Below are 18,488 nucleotides of genomic sequence, written 5' to 3' on the forward strand. Positions count from 1 at the left end.
TCTCCCCATATGCAAGAAGATATTCATGGATATTCATGCATTAAAAGCAAAACAGAAAACTGCAAACAGGCCATTCTTTAACCTAGTAGAGAGAATTGCCCGCGGCAGAACAATTTTAATGGGTATTGTGTCAGCACTTTTTTGAACATTTTAAATGAAAAGGTCTACAAGTTATATTTGCTTAGTGTTAAAATATGAGGGACCTACTATAAGTAAAATTAATCTTTTAAAAAAACTCTTTTAAGAAGTTATAGGAAACATTAACCTGTTTAGTTGACGGTGTGAGTTTTAACAACATGATCATAGCTAAACACTCATTTAAAATAACCTCCTAAAATACTTTATTATAGACTTTTTCTTGGAATAATCTTTGAATAATGAGGATAACTAAAATTTGTGAAGTATCTCTAATAGTTCCAGACTCCTTAATTTATCATATTTCAGGAGACATTTATATCTTTCTTTACACAGCCAAAGAAGCTGAGGAACAAGAGATCAAGTTTAAACCACTGGCAATGCTGTGGTTGTTTAAGGCGCTAGGCCTAATACTTTTTCTACCAAACAAACTCATGTAAAACATTTTCGCAATTTTAAACCTTCAATAAAGTGAATTTTCGGGACCTTTTCTGGTACAAAAACATTTCAACATTCATTTGGGGACTCATTAGAGAGAACTCACCCTCAATTACCCAGATGTATAGATGTATAGATATTCAGTTTTTGAGTTTTAGAAGTATATGCTTTTTTGTTCATTTTTATTGTAGTTATTGGCAACCACATGTCAATTATTTGGTCACATAGGAAAGATTGGATCAGCAGCAAAAAGAGACTGCAGTTGCTACACAGACCCAGCAACAGCATACTTTCAAAATCAACCAAGTAGGCATGGAAGTACTTGGGCTTGCATCCGTTTCAGAAGGACAGGATGTATTAGTAAGGGGAGTAGGAAAAAATGTTTCCCTAAATGTGCTCTTAGGTGATGATCAGTGAAACCAATCTGATGGTGAATACATGTCGTGCTTATTTTTCCATTCTTGGGATACCACATTTAGGAATAACAGAATCAGGTGTTGGGCAGATGTGAGTGGGGGAGGGGATGGGTGTATACATACATAATGATTGTGATGCGCACTGTCTAGGGGACAGACACCCTTGAAGCTCTGACTCGGAGTAGGGTGGGGGGAAGGGCAATATACATAACCTAAACTTTTGTACCCCCATAATATGCTGAAATAAAAAAATATATAAAAAAAAATGTTTCCCTCTCTTCCTCACACTCCACTTAGTAATCAGAGTCCGTTCCTAGATGGTTTCTGTACGCACCTGGGTAGGCAGGTGAAATGGAAGGAAGCCTTTGCCAGTGCAAAGGGAAGCACTGACACCACGAGTATTCTGAAAGTGAATGTGTATTATCTTTGAAATTATAACAAGAGACAGAAAATAAATAAAATGATCAATATCCAATTGCTAAACATTTCTCAACAAACAGTGCAAATCAATGCAGTGAAGACATCCAGTATGCTTTTCCTCCATACTGATTTTGCTATTTGGCATTACCTGAAATTAGCTTCCATTATTTTCATTTCTATTGCCAAGATGTTAGGGCACATTTTGGGCCACTTGAGTGGGTCCCCCTTTCCCATGATGTGCCAGAGCCACCATGAAGGATGATAATAGAATTCATGGAGGTCCAGTGGTGAACAAAACGACAGAGATATTTTGTGGCAGAGTCACCTTACTTGGTTTGTGTTCGGAAAGGATTTTGATTACTGAAGTTATCATAATATAACTCACATTCGTGGTTACCACCACCAGTTGTGGTGATCTTAAAATGGTGATGCTGGTAATTGTAGGCTATCCTGAAAGAATATAAAGGAGTTTTTAAGTTACTGGCAGTGATAATCTTGATTCCCATGGTCATCTGTGTGGGGTGGGAAGGATGCTACAAAAGGCACCTGGATGATAGCCACAAAATATTAATGCTATTTGGAAATGTGCCCGATAATCTCTATAAAATCATTCAGCTGGAACTTTATGCACTACGTGTCTTACTAAGCTGTGTTCCCTGCAACTGGGAGGGCTGCTCCTAGGTGAATAAAAACCTGTACTTGTTCAGCCCTGATAAATAATGTCTTTGTTCTCTGGTATCTTTGTGGGCTTTACTCGCATCAGAGAGGAAAGGTCTGTCCACTTCATAAGCAGAAGCAAAGCCATCATACAACTACTTTCACTCAGCAATTATTTAATATTAATTAGAACTTGGCATGCTGAAAACCTCACTTCCTGGGGGAGAATTATTATTTTAGAGCACCATAGATACTCTATAATGCACATAGCACATTTGAAGCAGCAATTTATTAAAAGTTACAATATTTTCCCTGGAGAATGGATTAGCTATTCACCATTAGGACCAGGTCCAATATTTATGAAATGTTCACAAATGATTAATTATGTTTCATTTACAAATAGGCTCTAATGGGAGACATTTTATTGCAAGCACTTTTTGTAATGAATTGTCTGTCTTTATGAATGCATGCCCAAGCCTGAAATAATTGTTTTTTTCTTCCTTTCCCTGACCTTTCACTGGAGCCTGCCCCTGCTCATCATGTCTCTCCTATTTCTTTTATCTGAATCACGTGATCATTCCCTCAGTTGCCTGAACTAGAAACCCTGGACTTATCTGAGATTCTCACTCACCCTCACACCCCATTTACAATCAGTCACCATATTCAAATGGTTCCCTGTTGCTTGTGGAATAAAAGGCAACTCTTCTTAATCTAATACATAGGGATGTTCACAGCTTGGGCCACCACAACCTTCCAGTTACCCATTCTCCACCAAGTAGCCTCCACCATGAGAGGCTCTTCTTGATCTCTGTGTTTCTGCCCTAGCACATGTTTTCTTGGCCTGGCATGCCCTTCTTTCCCTGTGTCTGCTGAGTGAATGTCTGCTTGTTCAGAAGCCAGCTCAAGGGCTATCATCTTGCTGTAACTTTCCCATACCTTCTACTTCCTTCCCCTAGGCAGAATCAGTAACCCCCTCATTAATTCTCTTATAGAAGCATATACACACTGTTCCTGGTTGTCCTTACTTATCTGTGCATCGAACTCACATATCAGACAGTAAGTTTTTTGAAGGCTCCCTGTTTTATTTATTTTTGCATCTTCTATGCACATCATGTTAATTGAGCATACAATAAGCCTTTAGCGAAGGTTGTTTGGCTGAATTGAAAATCCTATTACAGGAAGAAACAAAACAAAGTTATACCTCAATGAATATTTCATGGGACTACCACTTTGTGGCTGATGATGGACCTAAAGTGGGCATTCAAAGGCCCAGAGTAAATAGCTGTAGAGACATGGCAGTTTAGAGAAGGAAGGTAAATCAGAGATTATCTCTATACATTACTTTTATTTCATTGTGCTCTGTCCTTGCCCTGATGCTTGGCATTTCTGTGCCAGTTGTCTAGAAAAGCAGCTACTACAGTCCCTAGACCATACTAGGCACATATGAAATACATCTTGTATAAATGAATGCACTAGTGAACAAATGGAACTATTCCAGCTCTTTCATTTTATAGATGAGAAAATAAGATGCAAAGTATAGGAAAGTGGACATCACCCCCTTTCCAAGCTGCCACCATATTCTCTACTTTGTTCTAGGTGTTTTCACTTCAATTATCCAGATTTCAAGAAAATTATGCAAATATTATTTCAAGTAAAGGACCTGAAGCTTAAAAGCTCTTCCCTATGATCACACATATAGGTATGCAGTGTCCAGTGTAGTCTTTCCTCTGTCACCTGCTGGCATGATATTCATGCACAGAAATATGGTTGATTATTGGTTTGGTGGCCAGAAAATCTTTGCTTTTCATAATCTGTATTGTTTAGATAGTAGCAGGTGAGTAAATAGAGGGAGCTGTGATCTAGTGGCAAGATCATTAGACTTAAAGGCTGAAAACCCGAGTTAAGTTCCTAATCTTGTTATTTCACTTGAAGCAAATCCTTCATTGTTTTGGAAACTTAGGTTTTTCCTTTATAAAGCAAAGCATATGATATCTACCTTGTGGAGTTCTGTATGAACAAATAAATAATAACTATAAAAACATAGTTCCTCCACATAAAATTAAGGTATTATTAATCTTATGTAAGAATGAGAAAAGGGGTTTTCTCAGTTGCATATTCACTCCCTGTATTTTCTTTGTTATTATTTTGTAATTTCACTATACCCCAGGCTTAATTTGTGTAAACAGATAAAAACAGAATAAATATTTCCCCATGAATGTGATTTATATATAATATAGCATATTTAAATAAAATTCTGCTTCTAATTCTTTTGAACACAATTGAATACAACTATAATAGAAAAATAACAGTTAAAAATTTTTTTTTCTTGTCATGAGCTTCCATTCTCATAAGAAAATCAAAGCAATCCAAGAACAGGGAAAATATGAAAATTAACATCAATGTACAGACAGTGGCAACTCTTTGATAAGAAAAAAAGCCACTACCAGCTTTTTTTATTAATAATTTAAAAACTGACTTTCTAAAAGTTCTGTATTAGCTGAAGCTCTATGCATACCTTTAAAAATGAATCTGATAAAAATATAATTTGCATTTCTCAGTTTTATAAACCATGTCCTTTACCTCAAACAAGGTACAGAAAGTGTTAGATGCCTTTTCTTGATGACTTCATTGCTGCTCTTTAATGTCAATGTTGCCCTATGACTAATTATCAACATTTGTTATGCACTGTTGCTTGCTATTTTTATATAAAATATTTTAGTAAAATTAAAACAGCCAAAATTACAACAGAAATTAAGTTGTATTTTTCAATATAGCTTTAAAAATATCTCATGGCCATACAATAGAGAGGCCTGGGGTTTTAGGCATAAATAGGACTCTAGAAATGATCTAATTCCAACCCTTTCATTAATATCTTACAGTTTGGGAAATGAGTCTGTGAGCGGCTAAAAAGGTGATATGCTAAGTTTTCAGAAAAGAAAGACACACAAAGAGCTCCATGCTGTCTTTTGAGCACTCTTCTTACTACACTAAATTGGAACATAATCAATTTTAAGATACATAACTTAATTCTCCTTTATCCAAATGATATCAGAAAAGAAGGAAGGCTTGCTCAACACATATGTTAACTCTTTGGATATGGATACTGATGGGCTGATGATCTGTGTCTGGGGAAGGACCAAATAAATTGGATGATAGGAGATCTCAATAGCCTGGAACAATTGGCTATATTTAACGAAAGGGAATTTCACAGAGATAGATGCAAAGTCAGCATGTAACAGTACAAAACCCAATGGCAAAAGCACTTGAAATGGGAAATATGGTTTAACAGCATAACATGGTTTTTTTCCCCAAAAGTGGTTGTTTTTAAAGAACTGAAAGTTCTATGAGTTTATTCATGTCCTCTTCCCCAAATCAACCAAATTTTACTTAACCTAAGAGAAGTAAATACAGAATGACAAAGGTGCTAAATCTAGTTGACTCTGTCCACCTGGAGTTCTGAATAATATAATAGGTATGAACATTGATAAATTGGGGCATATAGAGGGAACGATCAGAATGTTAAGTGACTCAGACCCAAGTACTTTAGGAAAGGTTAAAGGCATCTGATCTGTCTCTCTTGAGGAAAGAAGGAATATATTTGCTGTTTGGGAAAAATGGGCATGAGCGGAACATGTCCTTTGTAACAAAAGAGGCTAAGTAATTGAGTGAAAAGAATTTCAGGTATGGCAACAGAAGGGATACGTTTGAGTACTGGAGCCATCATTTACCAGTGGTGTGACCTTGAGAAAAATCACTACGAAACTGTATCTAAGGACTGCAGGATGAAAACAGGAATATCTACATTGCAGAATTGTCATGAAGATTAAATGAAATTAAAGAACATATGTAAAACACCTACAGCACATGGCATGCAGTAAACAGTCAACCAACGTTGACCTTTCCACCCACTTGTCAGGTAGAATCATTAGAGATTTTTCATTAGATTTAACTAGAGAAATACCTTGTAAAAGGGTTGTATAAGCAGATGTGATAGGTTAGGCATCCAAGATCCCTGCCAATGCTGCATGATATATTTATATCTAGACCATCAACATTTTGTTGTACTTTATGCCAGTAAAGACTTTTATTCAAAATAATTGATGCCTTACAGGTTATATTATCTTAGAAAGCTATAAGGATATTTCACTAATACATATAGTAGAACAGTGCTTATTTATTTACCTGTAAAGTGCAGAAAGGGGCCGCTTGTTTCCAGGTTTTGGTCTGTAGGGTTTGGGTTCTCCTGCCATGTTGATATCTGAAAGCAAAAAATTAAATAGCACTGTTTAAGAAAATATTATATAAAAATATTAGTTAAAAGGGGAGGGGAGCAGATACTTTGTCTGAAAATAAGATCAAGTCTCTGAGATAGACAAGACGGTGTTTAAGTACATGACAAAACAGTATTTGCATACAATTGATCAGTTCAATCTTAAGGAAATGTGTAAACCTGTTAAACTGGAAAGTTTGAGAAAGTTTGGAAAGTGAAATAAAAAACTAGCTTGAATAAAGTTAAAATTTCCAAAAGATGATAGAAAGTAAAATCTAAAGGAGGTAAACTTTAAGAAAAGCTTTGAAAAAAAGTGAGAGATACTATTACACTTTGACAGAAGAGAAAAGGAAGACTTCTGTTTATTGCACAGTGTCCTAAATACTCTGAACCATCCACCACCAAAAACAGCCAGCAATTCTGGATAAAATATAAATGTATCTCTCTAAAAAATAAAACATAAAACTACCAAGAAAGTAAGCAGTTCAAAGAATATCCTACATTTGAGTGAAAACAGAAAATCAAATCGAAGTATTAATAGATCACCGAACCTGGCTTGTTCCTTGAAGACATTTGTTGAAGTCAGAATTTGGGTTTTAGTTTTTATATCTTTGTGGGTCAAAGGGGACAGGATGCTATCTCTGCCCAGATTAAAAAATATGAAACATATAATTATCTAATTCAACATCTATATGTAACAAAATCCTTAGCAACTAGGAAGAGAGGAAAACCTCCTTACTTAATAAAGGATATCTACAAAAATATCAACATCAAACATCAAACCTAATATGAGATATTGGACACATTTGCTTTAAAATCAGGGACTTTAAAAGTGCATCCACTATAAACAACTCTATATAACATTGCAGTAGATATCCTAGTCAGTGCTATAAGATAGAAAATAATTTTAGAAAAAGCAACACTGTCATTATTGCCGATGATACATGGGTTCACATACAAAATTCCAAAATATCCAGATTATTACAATTAGTAAGAGAGTTTAGTAAGTTTATTAGATGAAAAGGCAATATACAAAATTCAATTGTATATCTCTATACAGCAATGCATATGTTTCAAATATATTAATAGTTTAAAATATATCATTTATATAGCATAAAATATAAAGTACTGAGGAGTAAATCAGAAAATTTGAAAGACATTAATGGAGAAAATTATAAAACCATATTGAAAGATTTTACAGTAACTTTATATAAATACAGAGAAATTGGAAAACTCTATATAATAAATATGTCAATTCTCCCCAAGTTGATTTATGAATTCCATGCAATTCCAATAAAATTCCCAAGTATTTTTTATATGTATGCATGAAGCTTGACAAGTTGATTCTAAAATTTATATCATAGAACAAAGGACAAACATAGCCATTACACTCCTGGAAAACATAAACAAAGTTGGTAAAGTTGCCTTATCAAGATTTATTTTAAAGCTGTAGTAAATAAGACTATAGTATTGGTACAAAGATAGAAAGGGACCAATGGAACAGAATAGAGAGCCACCAAACTTACACACACATATGTATGACAAAACTGTGCATGCACACACTTGACATGTAAGTACATGGAGCTGACATAGCATATCAATGAGGGAAAGATAGACTTTTGAATAAATGATGCTGTAACAATTGGTTACCCACAAAGACAAATATAAAATTGAACCTCTACCTTACACCATACCAAAAAAATCAATTACTATTGCTTAAATATGAAAGGCAAAAGTATAAAATGTTGAAAAGGCAATAAAATAGAATATCTTTATGAGCTCAGAATTTGGAAGGATAATCTTAAACCAGACATAAAAATCACTAGCCTTAAATATAAAATTGATAAATTGTACCACATTAGAATTAAGAATTTCTGCTTATCAAAAGCCACATAAAGACAGTGGAAAAAAAAACAGAAACTGGATGAAGAAATCTTTGACAAAGTGTTTCTTTATAGAATATATAAAGAACTCAATGACATGATAGGAAAAAGAGTTAAAACACTAAATAGAAAATTAGACAAAAAAATAGTAACTAGTAAAACACCTTACGGAAGACGAAACACAAATGGTGAATAAACACCATGAGATACAACTGAAACCCATTAAATTTACAACCGTTTATGAAGTCTGGTGATACCAAATGTTGGTGAAGTTTTTGAGCAACTGGAATGTGTTCACATTGCAGGTATCGGTGTAAATTGGTAAAACTATTTTGAAAGACTATTTGGCAGTTTCTAATAAACTTATAATGTTCCAACTCTATGATCCATAAGGTATGTACCGTAAGAAACTTTTGCATATGTGTACCATAAGATACATGCAAGAGTGTTCACTGTAGTACACTGGCATTAAAAAAATTCCTGGAAGAAACCACAAATATCCATTGATAGGTAACAAAAATAAAGTGTAGTATATTTAAGAGAGCCAAGATGGCCAACTAGAGACATTGCTTGTCAGAGCGTCCTGGCTGGAAGGTAGCATCCTGGACTGAGGAGAGCAGAGTTGCAGCTCAGGTGTGGATCACAGAGAGAGAGAACAGAGATGTCTGGGGACCCCACAAAGAAAAACTGCAAAGCTGATAAAAAAGAAGATACAGAAGAGAAGATAGCAACACCTATCAAACCCAGAGAGGCTCGGAGCTCAGTGAAAGGGAAAGGGAGTTGCTCCCCAACCTAGGTGCTTTCGGTGAACAGCAGGACACAAAGTATATTGAAGGTGCTTCCACCTTCTATGAGCCCAGGCACGGTGGCTAATAGGAACAGTAGGGTGAACCAGTGAGCGCCCCCCTCCCCGGTCCTGGATTCAGATGGCGAGGAAGCCCTCTTGAACATATCCTACAGGACAGTGTGGAAGGGTTTTGGGGGCCAGGGATCTGTGAGCATGCCCACTCCCCACCCCTGCTGGAGAATCGCCATATTGGATAAAGGTGTGGCACTCCGAGAGCATTAGCCTAGCCCCTGGTTCCCATGGTGACCAAATGCCTGGGGCAGGTTGGCTGAATGGGAACAGTGGTCCCTCCCTCCACTCATTACACTTAGGGAGTGCAGCTTGCGCCAAGAAATTCAAGTATGGCTGCTTCTCTCCAGTAGCAGCACGCCTCTGGCAGAGGTTCCTGCAGATACAGAGGCCTACTACTCTTCCCTTGGTGTCTTGTGGTGGAACAGGGGTACATAATTGGGGAACCCCCTACCTGCCAGCATTTGGTGGAGACAAACGCTAGTGGGTCAGACACGGACTGGGGGGAAGTTTGAGAGTTGGGCTTAGGTGGTGAGGAAAGTCACATGGACTGATCTGATGGGAGTATGTTGTGGGGTTCCGGTCAGCAGTGATTAGGGAGGGAACTCACTCTTCCCTACAGAGAAACTGTGCTAGTGGATAAGGGCAGAAAGAGCCCCGTCCAGGGCCTTTGCACTAAAGTGTTTAGATCCCTCCCTCAGGAACAGCCTTCCTGGTTTGGAGCGCTTGCCCTGAACCTTCTACCAGCGGCTCACCCTAGTGGCCAGAAAAACAAACTCTGAGCCCCTCCAAGGCTTTGCAAAGCCTTCAGGCTCTCCAAATCCAGCCATGATCTGCCTTGCCCCTCCCCCAACCTCAGTGGGAGTAGATATCAAGTAATCCCTGGGAGCTCTAGGGTCCCTCCTAAAGCTTGGGGCATTTGTGTGCCCTGCCTGGGGAACCAGAACTTACCATGGGCACAAAAGAACATCTCGGCAGCTGGCTCTTCCATACAAACATCAGCCAATAACAGGAGGAACAACTCTATAGCTAAGCATAGTGCCTTCCAACTTAAGCAAATAGAGAGTGGCTGATTCATGCTCACAAGTACCACCCACCGTCTTGGAGATTAAGCTGGGGGACCTAATTAATTTCCAGCTGTTGGGAAGAGGTGAAGACAGCAGGTCAGAGGTACCCTGAGAGGCTCATCAAACATGTTAGAACACTCCTTAGGCAACTCAGGACCACCACTCCTCTCCCCAAAATGGTCAGGGATCAATCTTTGGGGACCTGGAGACAAGCCTGCAAGCTGCATAACACCCCCAGGTCTTGATCAAGAGGCCAGATGAAAAGGAATCAGTGATAGAACTCTGGAAATATGAAAAATCAGAACAAAAGGATAATCCCAAAAGAAAACAATAGCTCCATTCCAATGGATACCAAAATGAAAACACCAAAATGACAGATAAAGAATTTCAAATATGGATTCTAAGGAAGCTCAATGAAATACAAGAGAAAATAGAAACCCAATACAGGAAATGAATGAAAACTTCACTAAAGAAATAAAATTACTTTAAAAAATCAAACAGAAATTCTGGAAATAAAAAATTCATTCAAGAAAATAAAAAAAAAAAACATTGTGGAAAGCCTTAAGAATTGTCTAGATCAGGCAGAAGAAAGAATCTCAGAGCTTGAAAATGACAGGTTTGAATTCAACAAGTCAGTCAAAGACAAAGAACAGAGAAATAAGAGGCACGAACAAAGCCTACAAAAGATATGGAATCATGTAAAGAGGCCTAACATAAGAATCATAGGCATCCCTGAAGGTGAAGAAGAAAATACTTAAGGGCTGGAAAACCTATTTGAGGGAATACTTGAACAAAACTTCCCTCGTCTTGCTAGAAATTTAGATTTCCAGGTACAAGAAGCTCAACAGACTCCTGGGAGATTCATCCCAAAGAGGCGATCACCATGACACAGTCATCAAACTGGCCAAAGTTAACATGAAGGAGGAACTCCTATGGGTCATAAGGTGAAAACATCAAGATGACAGTATTCTCTAAAGGGTAGAAAAAAGTGTGGGACTTAGAAAGGATACCCAGTTAATTATAAAGTACTATGTCTTAAATTGGTTGATGAGAATATGTGTTTATATTATGGCATTATTTTTTTATAGATTCAATATTTTAAAAATTTTATTCTGCATGTAACTAATAACTAATTAATAATTAAAAAGAAAGTGAGAATAAAAATGGTAAATTATGCATTGATAAATATTTAAGCTAGAGACAGCAGTTTTGGTGAACAAGTGGTTTAGCTGAGATTGTGAGCTGGCATATTGTGAGAAAGGAGAACATGCTGGGGAGTGGATTATTGGGTGTGAGATCATTAGGAACCCCAATTAGAACTTCAAGTATGATTTTAGTGGGATATAATTTTAGGGTAATTTCTGAGTAGAGAACAGACCTAAGAATGAATCATGAAGATAGTGACTTGTGTATGACTTGGAATAAGGCACAGTGAAGATCAAGGCTATCTGAATCTTTCAGATGTGACATCATAGGGATGAAAAACATGTGAAACAAATGCAGATTTCTATAATTTTTTGAAGTGCTATAATGATTACAGAGGGCACAAGTCCATGAAAATATCATGCCATCACTTATATATTTCTAACTTAGACCTCATGACTTATACAATGAAAATATAAAACTATTCTCATAAATAAATTGAAAGGCTTGAGACTTAAGTCTGTCAACAAAAATACTGCAGCATTCTTTTTTTAAATAATATGCTATCAGTTGTTCTGAAGATATGCTTATGAGTTTGACAGCATATTCATACAATGGAAAACTTTTCATGAAATGCTGTTAAACTCAGTATTTCCAGACATTAGCCTCTCTTCAAAGGTATTTAAAAATGCAGAAGAAAATCCTTTGCCTCTTCTAAATATTGAATAGTGTTCAAATGCAGAATTTTACTCTAAATGTGTGGAAATTTATACTTAAACACAGACAGTCCCCAACTTAGGATGGTTCAACTGATGATTTTTCTACTTTATGATGATATGAAGCAATATGCTTTCAGTAGAAACTACACTTCTCTCACTATTCTAGGCAGCAGCAGGGAGCCACAACTCCCATAGAGCCACACATTTTTGATTTACGATATTTTCAACTTATCATGGGCTTATCAGGTGGCCTCATTGTCAGTTGACGAGCACCTGTGTGCATATTTATATATTTTGCACTGCTATGTTGATCATTGTCCAAAACCTGGTTTTGGCAGACAGGGAAGAGAGTGAAAGAGGCATGACATAGTCCAGGGAGAAGAGTGGCAGTGAGCTTAGTTAACCACAGTAACATAAAGCCTTGCCAAGGTCTGAATGAACAAGCATTCCCTTTGTATTGAACCTTATATTAATATATACAAGATTTAATTGTGTATTCTGGACAATCCAGCTTAATTGGAAGCCAAGACTCAGGTTCTTATGCTTCAAGAGCTGTTGGCCTTGAATGGACCACACAAACAGGGTAAATGGCATCTTAGCAGTAACTTCATGGTCCATGACAAAGACACCACCTGAGACTTTGTGCCTTGACTATCCTGGCACTGTGTGAGTTACTCACAAGGCAGGGCAAGAGGAAGAATGACCCAGATTCAATTTTCTACCGCTATTATAAGATAGGGACTTTGGAGTAGAACACTGAGGTAAGGAAAATCAAGTGTTATTCCTTGGGTTTCTGAATTTACAGACTTATACCATGTACTAATATTTAGAACTCATATTATCCTCAAGAGAGGATGTGGATTTAATCACTCTCAACAAATACTTTTGGCATATTCCAAAAGCCTAGTTAAATTTCTAGTCATTATGCAAAAGTACAGATATTTATATTCCAGGATGGTGGACCCTCTTACCTGGCTACTAAAATCATATTCTTGTGGTGAGGATTGGCAAAAGCAGGTAGGCATCATTTTAAAGAATTCTACTGATAGGCTTATTTCTGTTTCAGTGTACTACATGTCACACCTGTGTGGAGGAACGTCCCCCCATCCCTTTCCTGCCATAAGGATAAAGCAGAAGAGAACTAACACTTTACCTGTGGCTAGGAGATGGCTGGAGACAACACGCCCTCGCCTGAAGGGAGGAGGCGTACTTGCATTTTGTCATATAGCATTATAAGCCTCTGTAAGCACCTACTAAGAAGCATATGGAACAGCTCCATCTCTATTTTGAAGTTTCGATTGTTTCAAGTTAGCATGAAAAACTCTGAGAAAAATTTAAAATTTGCCCCAAAATTATCATTCTAGTATTAAACCGCAGAGTCAAACAGTTAAAAAGTACCCCACTGGGGTACTAACTCTATCTTTTCATGGTAAGTTAATTAAAAAGTGTATTAACTGCTCTCAAAAATTTAGCACATTTTCTTTTCTTCTTTATTGTAAAACTAAATAAGCAATTCTGTGACAGAAATAACTATAACATTTCAGAACTGAAAAAAATCAGTAAGCTAAACCCATTCTGACAAATGAGATGAGGCAAATGGAGACTGCTAATATTCCAAAAGTGTCAGCCTCAGAAATGACAGCTGGTACGTATAAACATATTTATTTGATCAATCCTTGTAGGTGTACTATTATTTCTCACTTTTGACTCTTGGGAAGATATTTCCAATTCTACACTCAAATAGATGTGACTGTCCCTCTTTGCACTTATTTTATTTGATCACAGCGTCTCCATGGCACTGACTCTTGAGTATGCGTACCCTTTGACCTTGGACTTCTAAAGGGCAGTAGTAATTTCACTTAATTCTTATGCCCTTCAGCACCTGCACAGTGTTGTTTATCCTACAGCTGCTCAATGAGTCTATTGTCAGTTACATTCATACAGGCCAAAGGTATACCCTCATGTGAGTCTAACCAAACATGCTTTGCTAACACATTTCCTAAAGTGGCGTTTATCTGAATATGGTATGTTGGAAGATGGTACGTTGTGAAGCAAATTTATCATGGTAAAATAGTTTGGTAAAAATGCTATATTATACATTGGCTATTTACACTAGAATACGAATAGGCAAAACCTTGCCTAAAAAAAGGAAACATATCTAGTCATGTTTAACTCAAATATTCTTACATATTGGGGACTAAAGAATATTTTTGGAAGGCACACCTATTAGCATCCAGAAAATCAGAGTTCTTCCAGAGCACTGGTTTATGAGATACTCTTAGCATATTTAGAAAAATATTTTACATTTATTTCTTTTCCATGGATTCAATTTGGAATATCTTCATTTTAAAGGTTAATGCATATTTTAAAATTACATATAATTTACACTGCTACATTAAACTGACACTTGCTGCTTACTTCTGCCACTGGCAAGTGATGTCTATTGACTTGTCATTTTTTAGAGAAATTTAATTTTGATATGGAAGTGATATAGAACTTAAGAACATAATAGGGCATCCAAATTATCAATGGTATCTTGTAAATGTGGAAAAAATTAAAAGAGACAGTTTTCTGAAGGAATTAGTTAAAAGGAAAATCTTTAGAGTTATTTTTTCCTCCCCAGGCTTAAATGGAAGTCTAAATAATTCAGCCATGGCATATAGACTGCCAGGAAAAGTCATTCAGAGTCTTTTATTGTTCACATTTAGAAGATTTAGGGATTCATTATTGTTCCATTGAATAAAAATTCAGGAGATAAAGAAAACAGTCTGTTATGTTTGACAAGTGAATGGATATAACCATACATTACCCAAGTATAAGCACCAGACCATTAAAAAGTGTTTTTGTAGTTATTATTAGTTTAGACCATCCAAACAGCCCTGTGAAATAAGCAGAGCAGAAATCATTATTCCCGCTTCATGTATAAAGATGCTTGAGATACTGAAAAATTAAACAGTTTTTGTATTACTATCATTAGTTCAGTTCATTACATCCATCTTTACTATTGAGCATGGCCCTCGTGCCAACCATTGAGCCAGTAGGAGAGGGGATGTCCTGCCCCAGCACAGGGAGATGACTCCCTGAGAGTCAGCAGCGGACCTGAACTGGAGCTGCCCCAGACACAACGGTTTAGAACTTTCCCTACTACATCTCTTTGCTCCTGACCAGATTTTGCATGCCACACCTGCTATGCCACTCAATCCTAGATTGGCTGTGCACAGGAGCCTGTAAAGCAATGCACTCTAAAAACCCAGGAGCTTTGGCGTCATGGGGGAGGAAGTATGATTAAAGGAATGCTGTAGGGAGATATGTCTGGCAGCAAGAGAAGAAAATTCGACTCCCAACTGAGCTGCCTGAGATTTCCTGGCCAGGTAGGTTCACAACCCTGTGGTTTGCTGAAGCTGCACAGCAGTGCTTTTATTCTGAGGGGGAAAAAAAAAAAAAAGCACTAGACTTGCAAATGCAAGTACAGCCCACCCTGGGCTCTAAAATATGAACATTTGAAGCATTTTCAGCCAAAAGCTGAGAGTGGAGCCAATTTTGTATAAAAGTAAATGGTTTCAAATCTTGTTGTTTTGCCCCTCACAGAATCAAAGCTAGTGTTACCGTTTAAAATATGTCCTTAATAGTATGTTAAAATATTCACTGTTATGAGAATGAAACTGTAGTCTAATTTTACTGGGCAGTCACTGAATTGTGACCACTTTAATGAGCCTTTGGACCCAGTTTCATAAATTAGTTCTGACACAGCACTACCGCATGTTGGCCTCTGGTTATTAGAATGCTAATGTAAGATCACTGGTTGGCCAGATTCCCATTTGTTACCAGAAAATACTCCATGCTCCCAGACTCTGTCTGCAAGGGCAAATGAAAGTGAAAACTTGAACTTCTTACTAATTACCTGATAAATCTGATTATTGTATGTGACTTATTTAGATTCAAACTGTTTTTTGTCCCAAGAAAAACTGAAGTGAAAAAAAGTGGACGCATACACTCGGATGACCTTTCTATCTACTGCCTATTTCATTCAAAGGTTATATTAAGAAGAAAATAAAAATGTCATGGCTCATTTATTTTCATTGATCAAATAATTATTGAACATACAAAACATGCTTGATATTGTGCTAAGTATTGGGTAAATGAATATGAACATTGTTGTGTGCTCAAGGATATCACAGAGAAAGACAAGCCTGCCATTAACTACACTAATGATAGAAAATGTGACAAGTGTCATAACAAAGATGTAGACTTCACGCTTTAGGAACATGGTGCCGTATCTGCTATTGCTGAAAATGCCCTTATAGGCTCATTCTTGGTATATGAGATAGTTTCTTCCCAAGACACTGATTCTAATGTTAGATGTTTTATAGAACCATATCTACCAGCAAACTCTGCAAAAGCCTCAGCTCTATCAGTTGAGCCATACAGAACTGTTGCTCTTCTTTTGTTTGTTTGTTTTGTTTTATTTTGATGATCCAATGAAAACTCCTATTAGCTAACTGTCAAAATATCTTTGATTTTCTTTGAAACATAAGTGTCTACAAAACTTGATGAATCTTTGTGGCTTTGGTGCATGTTTAATCAATATCTAGTTTAAAGTTATTTGATGGAGAACACAAGCACATTTTCACACAGGTTTCAAAGCAAACATCAAATGGTAATACAGATAATTATCAAACTTGAATTTATTTAATTCCTAAAGTGTTCAACTTGGATTATTTTTTTATTTTTCCTATTATTTTATTTCTGTTGTTATCTTGGATAAGTTTTCTGGAGAAATGTTTTCTAGATGCCATGAACATCTTTATCTCTACAAAGGTTAAAAATAAAGGATGGCATGTTTTATTAAGCAATAAAGCCTATAGAAACCAAATGTGTCAAACATAAAAATCAGATAAATATTCCCCAGCAGTACTCTGAATGTGTTTAGGAATTTGTTTAACAATTTCACAAATATTCTTAGTGATGTATTGACATCAATAGTAGAAACAACTATTAGGGGTAATTAAGACTAAAACTACATGGTGACAAATCATGTTAGCCATATATTCATCATTAATGCATAGGCATCACTATTCATTTCATTGAATCGCAAAAGTTTACAAAGATTCCTTAAAGAAAGCAAAATTCAACCAACTGAGAGTCTGGATTATCAGTTTCCTTGAAAACTCTCAGGTTTTCTATCAGTGAAGCAAAGGAGACCCCAAGAATTTTGTTTCTTTTTGTTCCTTTCTTTTTCTAATTTCTCCTTTCTCATATGTGTGTATATATGGACTTTATTTTCTTAGGCCCTTTTTGTGATGACTTTGTATTCAATGTTTAAATCACCAAAGCTCTGTGCTAGGTATGTCATAAGTCATAAATATAATGAAATGCCACAGCTAGTGTTAGGAAGCTAATTATATTTTATGTGGAGAGTGGTATACAACCCGGATACTCAAAGACAAGTGGCATCTGTATCATCTAGGAGCCCAGATGATATGTAGAAATGCAAAATTCAGTATCCATCCTAGTCCCAGTGAATCATAATCTGCATTTTAACAAGACACCTAGGTGATTGCTATGCACATTCAAGTTTGGGAAACACTGAAATATAACACATTTAGCTTAGATTCCTTCCTTCAATTATGTTTTAAGAATTTTATTTTTAAGGAGTTTTGCAAAGAAAGTATTAAGAATTCTGAACAGAAAAATAAGGCTTTTAGGAAAGATATTTGAAAAATGCTTTTTTAAAGGCTTACGATGGAATGCTATCTTAATGTCATCTTTGATGACTGTAGTCACTAACCTTTGTATATTATTTAATAATTTATCAAATTTTTAACCACATTAAAAAATATCACAATAATCTTGTGCTGTGGGTCTTAGTGTTGATCCCTATTTATAGAAATTAATATTCAAAAAGTATCAGTTATTTGCACATGATAATATAGATAATAAGTAGTGGTGCCAAGATCCCAAGTTCAGGAGTTCTCACTCCAAACATCATATTCTGTAGATGAAGCTTGACTTTTTTTTTTGGAGACAGAGTTTCACTCTGTTGCCTGGGCTAGAGTGCCGTGGCAGCAGCCTAGCTCACAGCAACCTCAAACTCCTGGGCTCAAGCGATCCTCCTGCCTCAGCCTCCCGAGTAGCTGGGACTAAAGGCATTCACCACCATGCCCAGCTAATTTTTTCTATATATTTTTAGTTGTTCAGCTAATTTATTTCTATTTTTAGTAGAGACAGGGTCTCGCTCTTGCTCAGGCTGGTCTCGAAGTCCTGACCTTGAGTGATCCTTCTGCCTCGGCCTCCCAGAGTGCTAGGATTATAGGTGTGAGCCACCACGCCTGGCTGAAGCTTTACTTTTTAATTTAAAAAAATCCACTGCTTATGACAAGATCTATATAATTTATTGCCAAATTATCAAATACTTAGTAATTTTATTTTTAAAAAAGTTTATTTTTTCCATAAAATCTCTACAAGTATATGTAAAGTAAAAAGC

General features: G+C 36.5%; 1 protein-coding gene across 28 annotated transcripts in view; it reads right to left on the reverse strand.

Annotated features, from left to right (window-relative positions):
* Positions 1 to 18,488, reverse strand: part of RALYL (RALY RNA binding protein like) — a 652,666-nt gene that overhangs the window by 132,339 nt on the left and 501,839 nt on the right. For all 28 annotated transcript variants that reach the window (XM_069466280.1, XM_069466285.1, XM_069466295.1 and 25 more), the window contains one exon: positions 6,249 to 6,324. In XM_069466280.1, coding sequence (XP_069322381.1) covers positions 6,249 to 6,324 — 76 coding nt within the window. The remainder of the gene's footprint in view (positions 1 to 6,248; positions 6,325 to 18,488) is intronic.

The sequence above is a fragment of the Eulemur rufifrons genome, chromosome 3, assembly GCF_041146395.1.
Source record: "Eulemur rufifrons isolate Redbay chromosome 3, OSU_ERuf_1, whole genome shotgun sequence".
Classification (NCBI taxonomy): Eukaryota; Metazoa; Chordata; class Mammalia; order Primates; family Lemuridae; genus Eulemur; species Eulemur rufifrons.